This window comes from Podarcis vaucheri (genome assembly GCF_965113315.1).
Source record: "Podarcis vaucheri genome assembly, chromosome: 7".
NCBI lineage: Eukaryota > Metazoa > Chordata > Lepidosauria > Squamata > Lacertidae > Podarcis > Podarcis vaucheri.
Window position 1 is genome coordinate 76087846 of NC_138765.1, and position 14234 is coordinate 76102079.

At 49.7% G+C, this 14234-nt stretch overlaps 1 protein-coding gene across 4 annotated transcripts in view; it reads right to left on the reverse strand.

Moving 5' to 3' along the window:
* Positions 1-623: 623 nt before the first annotated feature.
* Positions 624-14234, reverse strand: part of TTLL10 (tubulin tyrosine ligase like 10) — a 229529-nt gene continuing 215918 nt past the window's right edge. For all 4 annotated transcript variants that reach the window (XM_082229878.1, XM_082229876.1, XM_082229877.1 and 1 more), the window contains 5 exons: positions 13410-13581; positions 9940-10080; positions 8406-8522; positions 3852-3945; positions 624-1501 (listed from right to left, as the gene is read on the reverse strand). In XM_082229878.1, the coding sequence (XP_082086004.1) occupies positions 699-1501; positions 3852-3945; positions 8406-8522; positions 9940-10080; positions 13410-13581 (1327 nt within the window). In that variant the 3' untranslated portion in view covers positions 624-698. The remainder of the gene's footprint in view (positions 1502-3851; positions 3946-8405; positions 8523-9939; positions 10081-13409; positions 13582-14234) is intronic.

A 14234-nucleotide genomic window follows, 5' to 3' on the forward strand; every position in this document is an offset into this window, starting at 1 on the left:
GGCTGCAACCGTCTTAGCGACTCCACTCCGGATTTGTGTCAGGTTTACTCGTTATTAGCCTTTTCTTCTCTCTTAAAACATATCAAGAAGAATTTGTGTAAAAATACCAAAACCCAACACCAATTATTTTTGACATCCTATAAGGGATGCCACAGATTCCATTTTCAGAATTGCTGAAAGAAGTCAAGGACCAGCAGCGGCATAGCGTGGGTTGTCAGCACCCGGGGCAAGGCAAGTAATTTGCGCCCCCTAACCCGGGGCAAGGCAAGTAATTTGCGCCCCCTAACCCCTAACCTGCCGCAGCTGCCAGCTTCTTCTTGCTGCTGCCTGGTCTGGTCTGGTGTGGTTCTCTCCCGCGCTCAGCACTGCGCTGGGCGGCCGCTGCACTGTCCCTCCCCCAGATAGTCCCTCGCTCTCTCACTGCACGCCTGGCACCCACCCCCTCCACAGTGGGCGGTGACCCAGCGGCTCGGATCGGATTCGCACAGCCAGCACTGCAGTGAGAGAGAGTGAGTGAGCCAGGTAGGGGCAGAGAGCTGTGAGTGCGCCCCCCCAGATGTTGCGCCCGGTGCGGCCGGCACCCCCTGCACCCCCCACGCTATGCCACTGAGGACCGGGGTTGCTTTGGGGTTTTTTTTCTCGTCGTCCTTTATAGGAAAAAGAAGGAGGGCTTTGGAAATACACAAGCGATCTTGCTTTTAGGAGCCCTGGTGAGAGAGCTTCTTCTCTTCAGGGTGGGATTTGCCGCACCTCTGGCCCACTGCCAAGGCCTTGCCACTGTCCCCGGGCATCTTGGAGTAATTCATGAGCTGGTGCAGTGGCTTGGCTTGCTCCTGGGAGGCCGGGGGATTGGGCGGGAGGCTGGACTGGAGATGGAGGGAGACCATTTGCGAGCTGGTCAAGGGGCTGCCTGCCCCGTTCCCGCTGGCCGCCAGGAACTTGGACCCAAACGTTTGCTGGAACCAAGCCGCGTAGGACCGGTCCTTGGAGGGCGCCCCGGCAACAGCAAGGCCAGTGCCTCTGGCCCTCTCGTCGTCGCCCTCGGCCTCCGGGTGCCTGTCCGAGATCGGTGGGACATGCTTGATGATATACTGGTTGCCGCTGCTGCAGACTTGGTTGCCCCGGAGGATGGTTTTGACACTCGGGCAGCAGGCGAGGTTGGGCACGATGGAGATCTGGGGCACGAGCAAAGTGTTCCTGGGGACCCCCCTGCTGGGCACGATGGTGACCCCTTCCGAGTGGGCTGGCACCTCGCCCTTGGCTGGCTTCTCCGGAGATTTGACCGGCTGCTTCTCCGCCGGGCGCCCGGTGCTCATGTTGTGGGTGTTGTTGCAGAAGCTGCTGTACTCGGTGAGGGACCGGTGGCTCCTGCTCTTGGTGGGCCGCGACTGGTTGCTGTCTGTGCCCACCCCGCTGTACAGCAGGTCAAAGTGGCAGAGCGACTCCAAGGGCAGTATGTTCTGAATCTTTTGGCTCTTGGTGAAAATCTCGATGGCCAGATCTGGGAAAGGCCCACAGAGATAGAGAGATAGAGATAGAGATAGAGATAGAGATAGAGATAGAGAGAGAGAGAGAGAGAGAGAGAGAGAGAGATGATATAGAGATAGATAGATAGAGAGAGAGAGAGAGAGAGAGAGCGCGTCAGGAATAGGGGTGGTGTGGGGAGAAACCCAATGCAGTTTCCACCTTTAAGGGCAACTTACCTGATTCTCGTTTCTGAAAGGCAAAGCCCAAAGCTAGCTATCTTTCAGAAACTGGACACTGAGATCCAGCGCCAAGGGCCTTCTGGCGGTTCCCTCACTGCGAGAAGCGAAGTTGCAGGGAACCAGGCAGAGGGCCTTCTTAGTAGTGGCGCTCACCCTGTGGAACACCCTCCCACCAGATGTCAAAGTAATAAACAACTATCGGACCTTTAGAAGACATCTGAAGGCAGCTCTGTTTAGGGAAGCTTTTCATACTGGATGAATAATTGTATTTTAATATTCTGCTGGAAGCTGCCCAGAGTGGCTGGGGAAATCCAGCCAGATGGGTGGGGTATAAATAAATGATGATGATGATGATGATGATGATGATGAATTTCACTATGCAGCTCTTCAACTGAGTAAATTTGCAAAAATGTATAGTCATACCCTGGTTCTTGAACTTAACCCATTCCAGAAGTCCATTTGGCTTCCGAAATGTTTGAAAACCAAGGCACAGCTTCCAATTGGTTGCAGGAGCTTCCTGCACTCAATCGAAAGCTGTAGAAGCCCAGTTGGACGTTTGGCTTCTGAAAAACATTTGCAAAGCGGAACACTCACTTCTGGGTTTGCAGTATGCGGGAGCCAAAATGTTTGAGTCCCAAGGTGTTTGAGAACCAAGCTATGACTGTATATCCTAGGTAGGGCATCATGCAGTAGTGAAAACGGCGTACAAAGATTCATTATGCTAAGGAGAGTTGCTTTGCAAAAATGTGTATATAATGGAAGACAAAAACATGTGCTTTATGTGGAGAACTGAACCTCAGAGTGGGAAGCAGAGGGTTGTAGTCAATTGCGGATCCTACTGAAGTTTATGAACATGAGGCTAAATTAATTTTCATGTGCCTACTCAGTGTGGGAACTTAACTGGATACAACCCTGAGGAACTAAGAGAAACTGAATTGGAGAGATCCATCCATCCCTTCTCAGGAACTGTGCGATGCAATGTTTTTGGTCTCCTTTGTTAGGGAGATCTGAGTCTGCTCAGTCTGAACCCAGAAGTTCCTCAATGAAGAACAACTTCCAGGCTCCCCTCCTTTCCCTTCTGGGGGCTCTGGACAGGAGCCAGTCTAGGTAAAAAAAGGTAAAGGACCACTGGACAGTTAAGTCTGGTCAGAGGCGACTATGGGGCTGTGGTGCTCATCTCGCTTTCAGGCCAAGGGAGCCGGCGTTTGTCTGCAGACAGCTTTCTGGGTCATGTAGCCAGCATGACTAAACTGCTTCTGGTGCAACGGGACACCGTGATGGAAGCCAGAGTGCATGGAAATGCTGTTTACCTTCCCACCACAGCGGTACTTATTTATCTACTTGCACTGGTGTGTTTTTGAACTGCTGGGTTGGCAGGAGCTGGGGCAGAGCAACGGGAGCTCACCCCATCATGGGGATTTGAACTGTCGACCTTCTGTCCAGTATATCTGAAGGAGCGTCTCCACCCCCATCATTCTACCCAGACACTGAGATCCAGTGCCAAGGGCCTTCTGGCGATTCCCTCAGTGCGAGAAGCCAAGTTACAGGGAACCAGGCAGAGGGCCTTCTTGGTAGTGGCACCCGCCCTGTGGAACGCCCTCCCACCAGATGTCAAAGAGAACAATAACTACCAGACTTTTGGAAGACATCTGAAGGCAGCCCTGTTTAGGGAAGCTTTTAATGTTTGATGCATTACTGTATTTTAATATTTTGTTGGAAGCCACCCAGATGGGCAGGGTATAAATAATAATAATAATAATAATAATAATAATAATAATAATAATAATTATTATTATTGGCAAGCCCAAGAGGCTCAGTGGTTTAGACCACAGTGCCACCCTCTCCTCCCTAGGAGCCAGTCTACAGCCACCTGGGCACCAACGCTGGGCAAAGGAGAGCTTGACAAAGTGTGCCAGGTCCAGGTGGCTGGAGCTGGTACTGTGGATGGGCTGATCAGCAATCGAAGCCCTCCTGGAAGCTTGGGCAATTGCCTGACAGCGCCTATTCCTGGTGCCAGGTCCCCTACACAGCTATAGAACCCATGGGAGTCCTGGGCACCTGGTCAACTCTGTTCATGGCGGAGTCGGCTTGTTTCTGTGCTCCTGAACCCCTCCATTTCCCTCATGGCTGCTCAGCTTTGCTTACCCAGAGTCTCGTTCACCACCGTGGGAATGATGCTTTTTAAGGCGCTGCAGTTGGTGTGCAAGGCAGGGTTGGCGTTCATCTCCAGGAGCCAGACCTGATTTAAAAGGGGAAAAGGGGGGGAACACATTTGTTTCTTTGCATACAGGCTGAGTTGCCGGATCCAGCGGCGTAGCGTGGGTTGTCAGCACCCGGGGCAAGGCAAGTAATTTGCGCCCCCTAATCCGGGGCAAGGCAAGTAATTTCCGCCCCCTAACCCCTAACCTGCCGCCGCTGCCAGCTTCTTCTTGCTGCTGCCTGGTCTGGTCTGGTGTGGTTCTCTCCTGCGCTCAGCGCTGCGCTGGGCAGCCTCTGCACTGTCCCTCCCCCAGATAGTCCCTCACTCTCTCTCCGCACCGCACGCCTGGCACCCCCCCTCCACAGTGGGCGGCGACCTGGCGGGATTCGCACAGCCAGCACTGCAGTGAGAGAGAGTGAGTGAGCCAGGTAGGGGCAGAGAGCTGCGAGTGCACCCCCCCAGATGTTGCGCCCGGTGTGGCCGGCACCCCCTGCACCCCCCACGCTACGCCACTGGCCGGATCTCCAGCTCTGGCCCTGAAATCCAGGCTGCAAATCAGGGCCTAGGTGTGTGTCTAGTTTAAAGCCTCACGATCCACTGGATCCTGCCTTTGAATCCTGGATCTAAGACTCTGCAAGAGAATTATTGTGCGACAACACAGGGTTGTTGTTGTTGTTTTTTAAAGAGAGCACATGGCTCCCTACAAATCTTGGAAACTGTAGTTTACCCCTCATTGAGCTATAATTCCCAGCACCCTTAATAATCTAACATTTCTGGGATTCTTTGAGGAAAGTGATGTGCTTTAAAAGCATGTGTGTGATCCCTGTTTTGCTGATCCTGGATAGCTCACTTGGTTAGAACATGGTGATGATAATGCCAAGGTTGCAGGTTCAGTCCAGCTGCATATTCCTGCACTGCAGGGGGTTGGAGTAGCTGATCCTCAGGGTCCTTTCCAACTCCACAGTTTAATGATTCTGTGCTCTGTTTCCCCACAATTTGTTTCCGTTTTCCAATTTGACCAGTCAAAATGTTTTATGACTGCCACTTGGGGGCACTAAAGTCATTTCTATTTTCTCTCGTAACCGCCTCCCCCCAAAAAATCTTTCCTGTTGCAACAGAGGCTATATAAACAAGTTCAAGGAAGCTAAGAGTTTAAGGGGAAAGTGCCAGCCATATATTTCTGCAAGCAGTGAAAAAAATGAGCAGTGCAGCGTGGATTCAGGAGAGCGGTGGCTTTCTTGGAAGTGTGAAAAATATCCACAAAACATTTGACTCATATAGAATTGTTTTTATGCATATGTAGTTTGAATTAATCATAAGTGGCTTTAATTTATTTAACTGGGTGCTAATGATAATTAAGATTATGATGTCCTTTGACCTCATGGACTGAATATCCAGTTTTAATTGCTGTGTTGTTTTAACGGGGATGTTCTATTGCACATTTTCATCATGGCCATTTATAGTTTAATGTTTAAACAGGATAGTTTTGCTGTGGGTTTTGCCTACGATATATATATTTAAAATTATTCCTTATTTTAAACAATGCAGTGCAAATGTTTTTTGTGTATGTGTTTCGTAAACTGCTTAGAAAACGTTTGGGCAGTACATGGTATATACCGTATTTTCCGCTCTATAACACGCAGTGGCGTAGCGTGGCTTGTCAGCACCCGGGGCAAGGCAAGTAATTTGCGCCCCCTAACCCGTGGATTTGCGCCCCCTAACCCTAACCCCCAGATGTTGCGCCCGGTGCGGCCGGCCCCCCTGCACCCCCCCACGCTACACCACTGCTTCCTGGCAGTTTTATTCTCTTGGCAAACCGCTTTTGTAGCTGTCAAGCGGTTTATAAATGTTAGGATTTTTTTTTTTTAAAGGGCATTTTCAGAAAAAGCTGCTGGTGGCTCTCAGCTGTTCCCTCTCAGCTGCTCGCTCCTAGTTTGTGGGAGGGTGGATTTAAGGCGTGACGCGGGGGGGGGGTTGCGTGCGAAGAAGGGCAACCTCTCCCCACTCCGCCGCTTTGCTCCACCCTGGCAGGCAGGCTGGCAGGCTGGCTACACGTGACGCGCTCGGCGAGGGCCTCCGGATCGTCCCCCGGGCTGGGCAAGGGCTCGTTCTCACGCAGCGGCTGTTGCGCAGCCTCGCCGCCGCCGCCGCCCTTGCTCCTTCGCGTGCGGGGAAAGGCCGCCGGCAGCCCTGGGAGCGCCTCCCTCCGCGCCTTCACACGCAGCTGTGCCAGCCCAGCAGGCGGCTCCCATCCTCCCCGAGCCCCGGCCGGGCTAGCGGGGGTTGTGAGCCACCTGCAGGGAGCCGGGGGTCCTAGCAGGCTCCCTCGGAAGGTGGAGCGGGGCCCTCCTTCGCTGGAGGTTGGATGGCCAGCTGCGAGGAATTCTTAGCAGGCTCGCTCCACCTCCTCCTCCTCCCGACTTTGCTGCTGCTGCTGCTCGGCTTTTTTCCTCTACCAACGGCGCGCTGTGCCTTGGAGAGGTTCCCGCTTCCTTGAGGGGGGCCGGCCAAACGCGCCCCCCAAAATGTTGCGCCCGGTGCGGCTGGCACCCCTGGCACCCCCCACGCTACGCCACTGATAACACGCACCCGACCATAACACACACGTAGTTTTTAGAGGAGGAAAATCCGTAGGCATGCCACCCGTAGGCATTTCCTCCATAACACGCACAGACATTTCCCCTTACTTTCTAGGAGGAAAAAAGCGAGTGTTAGGGTGCAAAAAATACGGTAAATCATATATCCACATAGGCCTTACACAGAGTAGACTGAAAGTAACAGACCCAAGTTTCTCATGTTCATTGATTTCAATGCATCTATTGTGAGTAGGGCTAAAATAGGACACAAATCTCTCTTCTTATATTTCTCTATTAATAATCATTGGGTTGTGTGCAACAAGCCCTACTCAGAGTATGCCCATTGAAGTGAATGGACCTAAGTTAGTCATACCCATTAGTTTCCACGAGTCTAGTCTGAGTGTGACGAAAATGGGATAAAATCCATTATTATGATCAATCATCAATGAGTTGTAGTCAACAAACATTTACTCTGAGTAGACCCACTGAAATCAAAGTGTATCGTGGTACTTAATTTCAGTGGGTCAATTATAAGAAAAGTTCATTGACGACAACCTATTATTATTATTATTATTATTATTATTATTATTATTATTATTATCCTATAGAGCTACCTGGATTTCAGGAATACAGTGGTACCTCAGGTTACATACGCTTCAGGTTACATCAGCTTCAGCTTAAAGACTCCGCTAACCCAGAAATAGTACCTCGGGTTAAGAACTTTGCTTCAGGATGAGAACAGAAATCATGCTCCAGCGGCGTGGCAGCAGCAGGAGGCCCCCTTAGCTAAAGTAGTGCTTCAGGTTAAGAACAGTTTCAGGTTAAGAATGGACCTCTGGAACGAATTAAGTACTTAACCCGAGGTACCACTGTAGCCTTTGCTCCATGAATTTGCCTAATCCCCTTTCAAAACCATCCACGTTGGTGGCCATCACTGCCTCCTGTGGCAGGGAGTTCCGTAGTCCAACTATGCACTATATACGTCCGGAATCTTCCAACATTCAGCTTCACGACTTCTAGTATACCCACGCCATATAACGTCCTGAGGCCAGCAGCAGGTGGGTCCAGAGGGACAAAGTGTGCAAAGCGACGAGTTCAAATTTTACCTCTGCGCAGTGGGCTGGTTTCTACACACCCCTCTCAATCCTCCATCCGGGAAAGAAAGAGGCACGAGTTCAAGGACACATTCCAGCCAGGCAAAAACTCTCAGGGGAGGTGTGAAGCAAGGCTGGTGAGGGGATGTGGCTAGGCAGAGAGACCCGGAGGCTCACCCCATACAGCCACCATTCCCAAATCTATGGGTTCATTATCCATCAGAGGAGTCCCTTGGCCATAGCTGTCAACTTACAGATTTGAAAATAAGGGACCAACAGCCTCGAAAATAAAGGATCAGCAGCCAAAATAAGGGATTTTCAGAGCACAGGTATGTTCGACTTTTGAGCCCCTCCAAGCCAAAGGTAGAAAGCCCAGCCAGCAGCCAAACGAAGCCTCAAGCGGTGGTTCCCACAGCGCAGCAACCTGGCAAAGGGGATGCAGCAAGGAAAACCACCATCACCTTTCCACTGGGAAGCGCTGATTTGATCGGCCGATTTGATCGGCTCAAGGCATGCAAGCTCCACCCCCCAGTTGTTCCTAGACTCCTTATTGGGTGAGCAACGCAGCCAAGCAACACAGTTGGAGCCTCCCTCCTCCCTGGCCGGCAGGGAGGGAGAGGAGCTGCTTCCTTTGAAACCCGGGAAATTTAAGGGACATCATCAATAAGGGACAGCAGCGGGACACAGCACTGGGATAAGGGACTTTCCCGCCAAATAAGGGACGGTTGACAGCTATGCCCTTGGCTGTCCTCCTCAAGCCCTGACTCTGGAGACTCGTGCCTCTCGATCCGCGGCCCACTCAGCCGAGGATGCGGCCGCGTGACTGTACCTTGAAGTCTTCGTCGATTAAGAAGTCGCAGCCAATAAGATCAAAGTAGCCCATCTTGCACTCCAGCTGGGACTTGACCGCCAGGAAACACTGCAGCATGATCTCTTTCATTCTCTTCTGAAAGACACAGAAGGGTGGCATGATCCTGGCAAGTTTTCCCCTGCCCCACAAGACTTCTTGCGAGTCAGGGGAAGCCACAAAAGATCCAGATTAGAGGATCCGCTTATGTCCAGTCCTCAGGTGGTCCCCAGCTCAGCCCTACTCGGAGTAGACCCATTGGAAGTCACAGACGCTTGCCCACTCATGGTTTATATTTATTTATCTTTACACCCCAACTTCTTCTTCCCTGAAGGAACTCAAGGTTCCTGCTTGGCAGGGGGTTGGACTCGATGGCCCTTGTGGTCTCTTCCAACTCTATGATTCTATAAGGTGGCATACATAGTCCTTCCCCACCCTGTTTTATCCTCACAACGACCCACAACGAAGTAGGCTAGGCAGAGAGAGACAGGGACTGGCCCAAGGTCATCCCCAGTGAGGTTCATGGCCGAGAATAATAATAATAATAATAATAATAATAATAATAATAATAATAATAATAATAATATTTATTTATACCCTGCCCTCCCAGGACACAGCCAGGCTCAGGGCGGCTAACACCAGTAAAATTACAGTAAAATCATGAAAACCCAATTTAAAATACAGATTAAAATGCAATTTAAAATGCAGCCTCATTTTAAAAGTAGCCCATAGATCAAAACCATAAGGGGAGGGAAAACATAAGGGTCAGACTGAGTCCAAACCAAAGGCCAGGCGGAACAGCTCTGTCTTGCAGGTCCTGTGGAAAGACGTCAAGTCCCGCAGGGCCCTCGTCTGGGCCGAATCCGGGCCCTGGGCCTTAGTTTGCCTACCCATGGTTTCGAGCATCAGACCAGGACCTGCGAGACCAGGGTTCAAATCCACCACTCGGCCAGAAGCTCATTGGATGACCCAGTGGCTTGCCTCTCAGCCCAACCTACCTCACAGGGCTGTTGCAGAGATTAAATAAGAGGGAGGGGGAAATCAAGGGTAAAGGTAAAGGGACCCCTGACCATCAGGTCCAGTCGTGACCGACTCTGGGGTTGCAGCACTCATCTCACTTTATTGGCCAAGGGAGCTGGCGTACAGCTTCCAGGTCATGTGGCCAGCATGACTAAGCCGCTTCTGGCGAACCAGAGCAGCACACGGAAACACCGTTTACCTTCCCGCCAGAGCGGTACCTATTTATCTACTTGCACTTTGGCGTGCTTTCAAACTGCTAGGTTGGCAGGAGCAGGGACCGAGCAACAGGAGCTCACCCCGTTGCGGGGATTCGAACCGCCGACCTTCTGATCGGCAAGTCCTAGGCTCTGTGGTTTAACCCACAGCGCCACCCGCGTCCCATACACATACAATAAATAATAATAGAGAAACAGTGGAGCAGCATGACAGCCTGATCCTGGAGAACTGGCTACAAATGCTGTGGCAGCAGCTGTGGGGTGGAAGTGTGGAAACTCACAGTGAACCCATTGAAGACCCAGTCATTAGGGAGCCCTTTGATGTGCCTGAACCTCTTGTTGACGTAGTTGTTGAAGCGCTCCATACACCACACCGTCTCCTCCTTGACGTGGCTGTACATCGGATTCTTCTTCTGAACGTACTGCGGGGAGTTGGCAGAGAAAACAGGCGCTCTTGTTAGGGGCTGTGAATTGTAGTGCTGGAGCTGTAACCCCCCCCCCTCCTGAGGACAAGGGTCTGGGCAAGGAGCAAGGGGAAGTGGGTTTGAAGGACGGGGAGCAGGAGGGTGGGCAAGCCGAGCAAGCGGGGGGGGGGGAGCCACTAGGATTGCTTATAAGAACCTAAGGTGGGGTCAGGCTAAGGTCCCATCTAGCCCAGCCTCACATTAGCCAAGCAGATGCTCCAATGGGAAGCATAGCTGTCAACCTTCCCCTTTTCTTGCAAGGAATCCTATTCGGAATAAGGGAATTTCCCTTTAAAAAAGGGAAACATTGGCAGCTATGATGGGAAGCAGGACCTGAGCGGCACAGAAACTCTCCCATCTTGTGTTTCCAAGGAGCTGGAATTCAGACTGCATTCAGAAGTGGAGTTTGGACACAGCTGTCATGGCCAGGAATCTAACCCGCCATGAATTTCTCTTACCCCCCACCCACTTTAAAGCCATTCAAGTTGGTGACCGCCGCTACTTCTTGACAAAGTGGATCCCACCGTTTAACCAGGTGCAGGGTGCATGTATTGACTGATTATTTCAGCTCTTACAACCCATCCTTCCTCCTTGGATGGAGCCCAGAGCCACAAGACAATAAAACCACATTAAAAAGAGACAGAGAGAGCAACATTTGACCTTTGTTTGGTGCTTTGAATCCCTTGGATTCCACGATTTCACTCAGATTTTGTGTGGATTCAATTTGTTTTAACGTTGCCTGAAAAAGAGGGGCAGGACTTTCTGCAATTTCTCTCTCCCTTCCACATAATGTGAGAACCCTAGGGGTTCATCCACTAGCCCTCCAAATGGTGTAGCATTAAAGCCGCTAGCACGCTTGCAAAGCTAAGCAGGGTCTGGTCTGGTTTCAAATTGGATGGGGAATCGCATGTTGAGATTCCTGCCTTGCTAGGGGTTGGACTGGATGACCCTCGAGGTCCCTTCCAACTAGTCTATGATTCTATGAAGATGAATGTTGGGAGATTCAGGGCATACAAAAGGAAGGCCTTCTTCATGTGGCCCAGAACTAAATGGAGGAATTAATTCCCCAAACAGGTAATGACGGCTTTAAAAGAGGACTGGGTAAATTCATACGGGATGTTCCATGATGCATTATGATTTACTGTTTACAACTATATTACTATGTTCTTGTTTCAAGCTGCAAAGAGAAGTTTTTTTGTTATTGGGTGCACATGCAAATATTGTCCATAAAATAAAAGGCTTGCACGCACAAATCTAGGAACCTCAATCAAACGGGCAGTTTTCCAGAAAGCAAAGGGGTGAGTCTTCCACGGACCATCTGTTTACGCAGCAACAGGGGGAGCCTCCAGGTCTCTCCCCTTTGATTCCACCCACCTGGCAGATCCCCGCTTCTTAAATATGAAAATTCAAACCATTCCCTCCTCGCTCCCACCCACTCAGGCGGGACACAATTGGGGGCGGAGAGGCAGATTTCTGTGCCGCCGCCACCACCTGCTCTGCCATGAATTTCCTGGCCTCCTCCCCACCCCACCCCCCGCCGATGAGATTTGCAGGTACTCTTTTGAATAACAACACCTGGCCCTCATTTCATGTCCTTTGTGGCAGCGGGGTCTCTCTGGAGCCAGCGTGGCACCGCAGCTCTCCAAATCCCAAGCTGAGCAAACAGCTCTGTTCAAGGCAAAAAAACACACACAAGGCGCCCATCTTGCCAAAGCCATTAAGCTGCAGGAAGGTGATACCAAGTGGGCTGGGCTGGCAGGGATAACATATGCTCCAGCTGTCCCTGTTTACCAGGGATGGATGGCCCTTGTTTTCTGGTGCCCGTCCTTGGCGCGAGAAGAGAAATCAATTCCTGTCTGTGTTTCTCCTCTTTGGTGAGTGTGACGTATTCAATAACAAAATCTCCAATCATGCCTCTTGCTTAAAAGGCCTCAGAAAACTATTTTTGAATTATTTCAAAACATCTATATGCCGCTTAATCGTAAACGCCCTGCTCTCAAATCAACACCTTAAAGCGGTTTGCAAAATGTTACCTGGATGGCTTACAAAAACGCAACATTTAAATTAAATCTCCCTCGAAGGGAGACGGATGAATTTGCCAGCCTTCCCTGCACATAGAAATCTAGATGGTCAAGGGGGTAGGTATCGTTTATGGCACAGGTTGTGGGGAACCTGTGGCTCTCTGGACATTGTTGCTGCTGTTAATAATGGTAATAATTAGTATTAATCAGCTGCCTTTTCACTCAAGCGGCCCCAAGCGACTCAAACACAAAACCAGTCACAACAGGGACAGCAAATAAAACCTAGAAGTGCCTCTGTAGGAATAAAAGGCAGATTCTGCCCCTGTTGAACTCCAACTCCTATCACCCCTGAGCAAAAGTGATGCTGGATTGAGGCTGACAGACTCAAACAATGTATTGCAGCCCGAAGGTATCGTCATATATTTTCATGACCTTGGCCCAGCTACTTAAATTTAGCACCTGCTGTTTTTGAGAGCTAGGCTTAGGGACGGGCAAATCTTTCCATTTCAGTTTTCCTCAATTTCCTGCTTTTTGCAATCTAACGATTAGCTCTTCACCTTCCCTCATTGATTTGCAAATATCTTCTTCTCCTTCTTTTTAAAAAAGGAAGTTCTCATGGAAACTCACCAGCATTTTAGTCTACATTTCCCCCTAATTTAATATGTCATTTTGCCTACTATCCATTTTCTTTTTGGAGGCAATTTCCCTTAATATATTGCATTTGGAAGCATGTTAATTTCACCGAGAGATGGCCTTATTTATTTATTTATTTATTTCATAAAACCCACACGGTGCCTGATTTGCAAAATGGGCAACAGCCACCTCAAAGCAGTTTTGCAAAAGAAAAGAAAAGAAAATGAAGTGAAAACAAACAGACTTCTAAAATGTTAAAATGCAGTAGACTAAAAGCAAGATTAAAACTCACATCAACTTTCTAAACATCTGGATAGGCATGCCCAAACAATAAATATTTTTAGAAGGCACCAAAAAGAGGGCAGTGAAGGGGCCTGCCTGGTATCAACAGGCAGGGAGTTCCAACGGCTACATGCTGCCACATTCTAAGATCGTGTTCTTACACACTTTCCCCACACTTTCTGAACCAGATCGCAACATTCAGAGCAGTGCGAATTTCAAAGAATGCCTGGCTTCACGTATTGTTTGGGTACGATGCCTGTTTTAACGCAACGCTCCACATTTGAGAGAAGGCCTAACTATTTCCTGGTCCACAGAATCCTGCCTCCCGCTCAAATCCCACCCACCCCTCACCTGATTGGTCAGATGAGAAGTCAGGTCTTCCGACTTCGGGTCATAGTTGAGGCACGTGAGGCGGACGTAGCCGTGGCCAAAGAACACCATGAAAGGGCAAGTGCAGGCAATGAGGAGGTACGAGCGAACATCAAACTTCTTCCCCTCTAAGAGCAGCGGCTTATCAATATATCTGAGAAACCAGGAGGATATGCATCTCTGAGGCACCGGAGCTTCTGAGGCTCTTCAAGTCTCGCTCATGCCAATCTGCTTATTTTATTTTTATGTTCTAATCTATTACATCATCATCATCATTATTTTAAATATAAATTTTTAAAAAAACGCGCATGGAAAGGGTAACTTATTAACACAGCAGGCACAAGACAGCTCGATAACTATGCATCCTCGTTATCTTAATATTTCCTTCCTCCATTACAGTTTCTTTATGGGGGGGGGGTTTCCATGCAAAATTCTTCTTTCCAGGGTTTCAGGGTGAAAAGATAATTCAAAAGGTCCGTAGTCTAGAACACATTCCCAAAAGAGGTGGTGGAATAACCTGGGGTGGGGTGGGTGGGTTTCAAGTTCATCCGTTTGGTTGAATTAATTAAACTAACTGGATTTTTGAATGCATGTGCAGCTAATGGTTACTGTTTCAAACTGTATTGCATTACAGTGCTACCTCGGGTTACAAACACCTCAGATTACAAATACCTCGGGTTACAAACACTTTGGGTTACAGACTCCGCTAACCCAGAAATAGCACCTCGGGTTAAGAACTTTACCTCAGGATGAGAACAGAAATCGCGTGCTGGCAGTGCGGCGGCAGCGGGTGTCCCCATTAGCTAA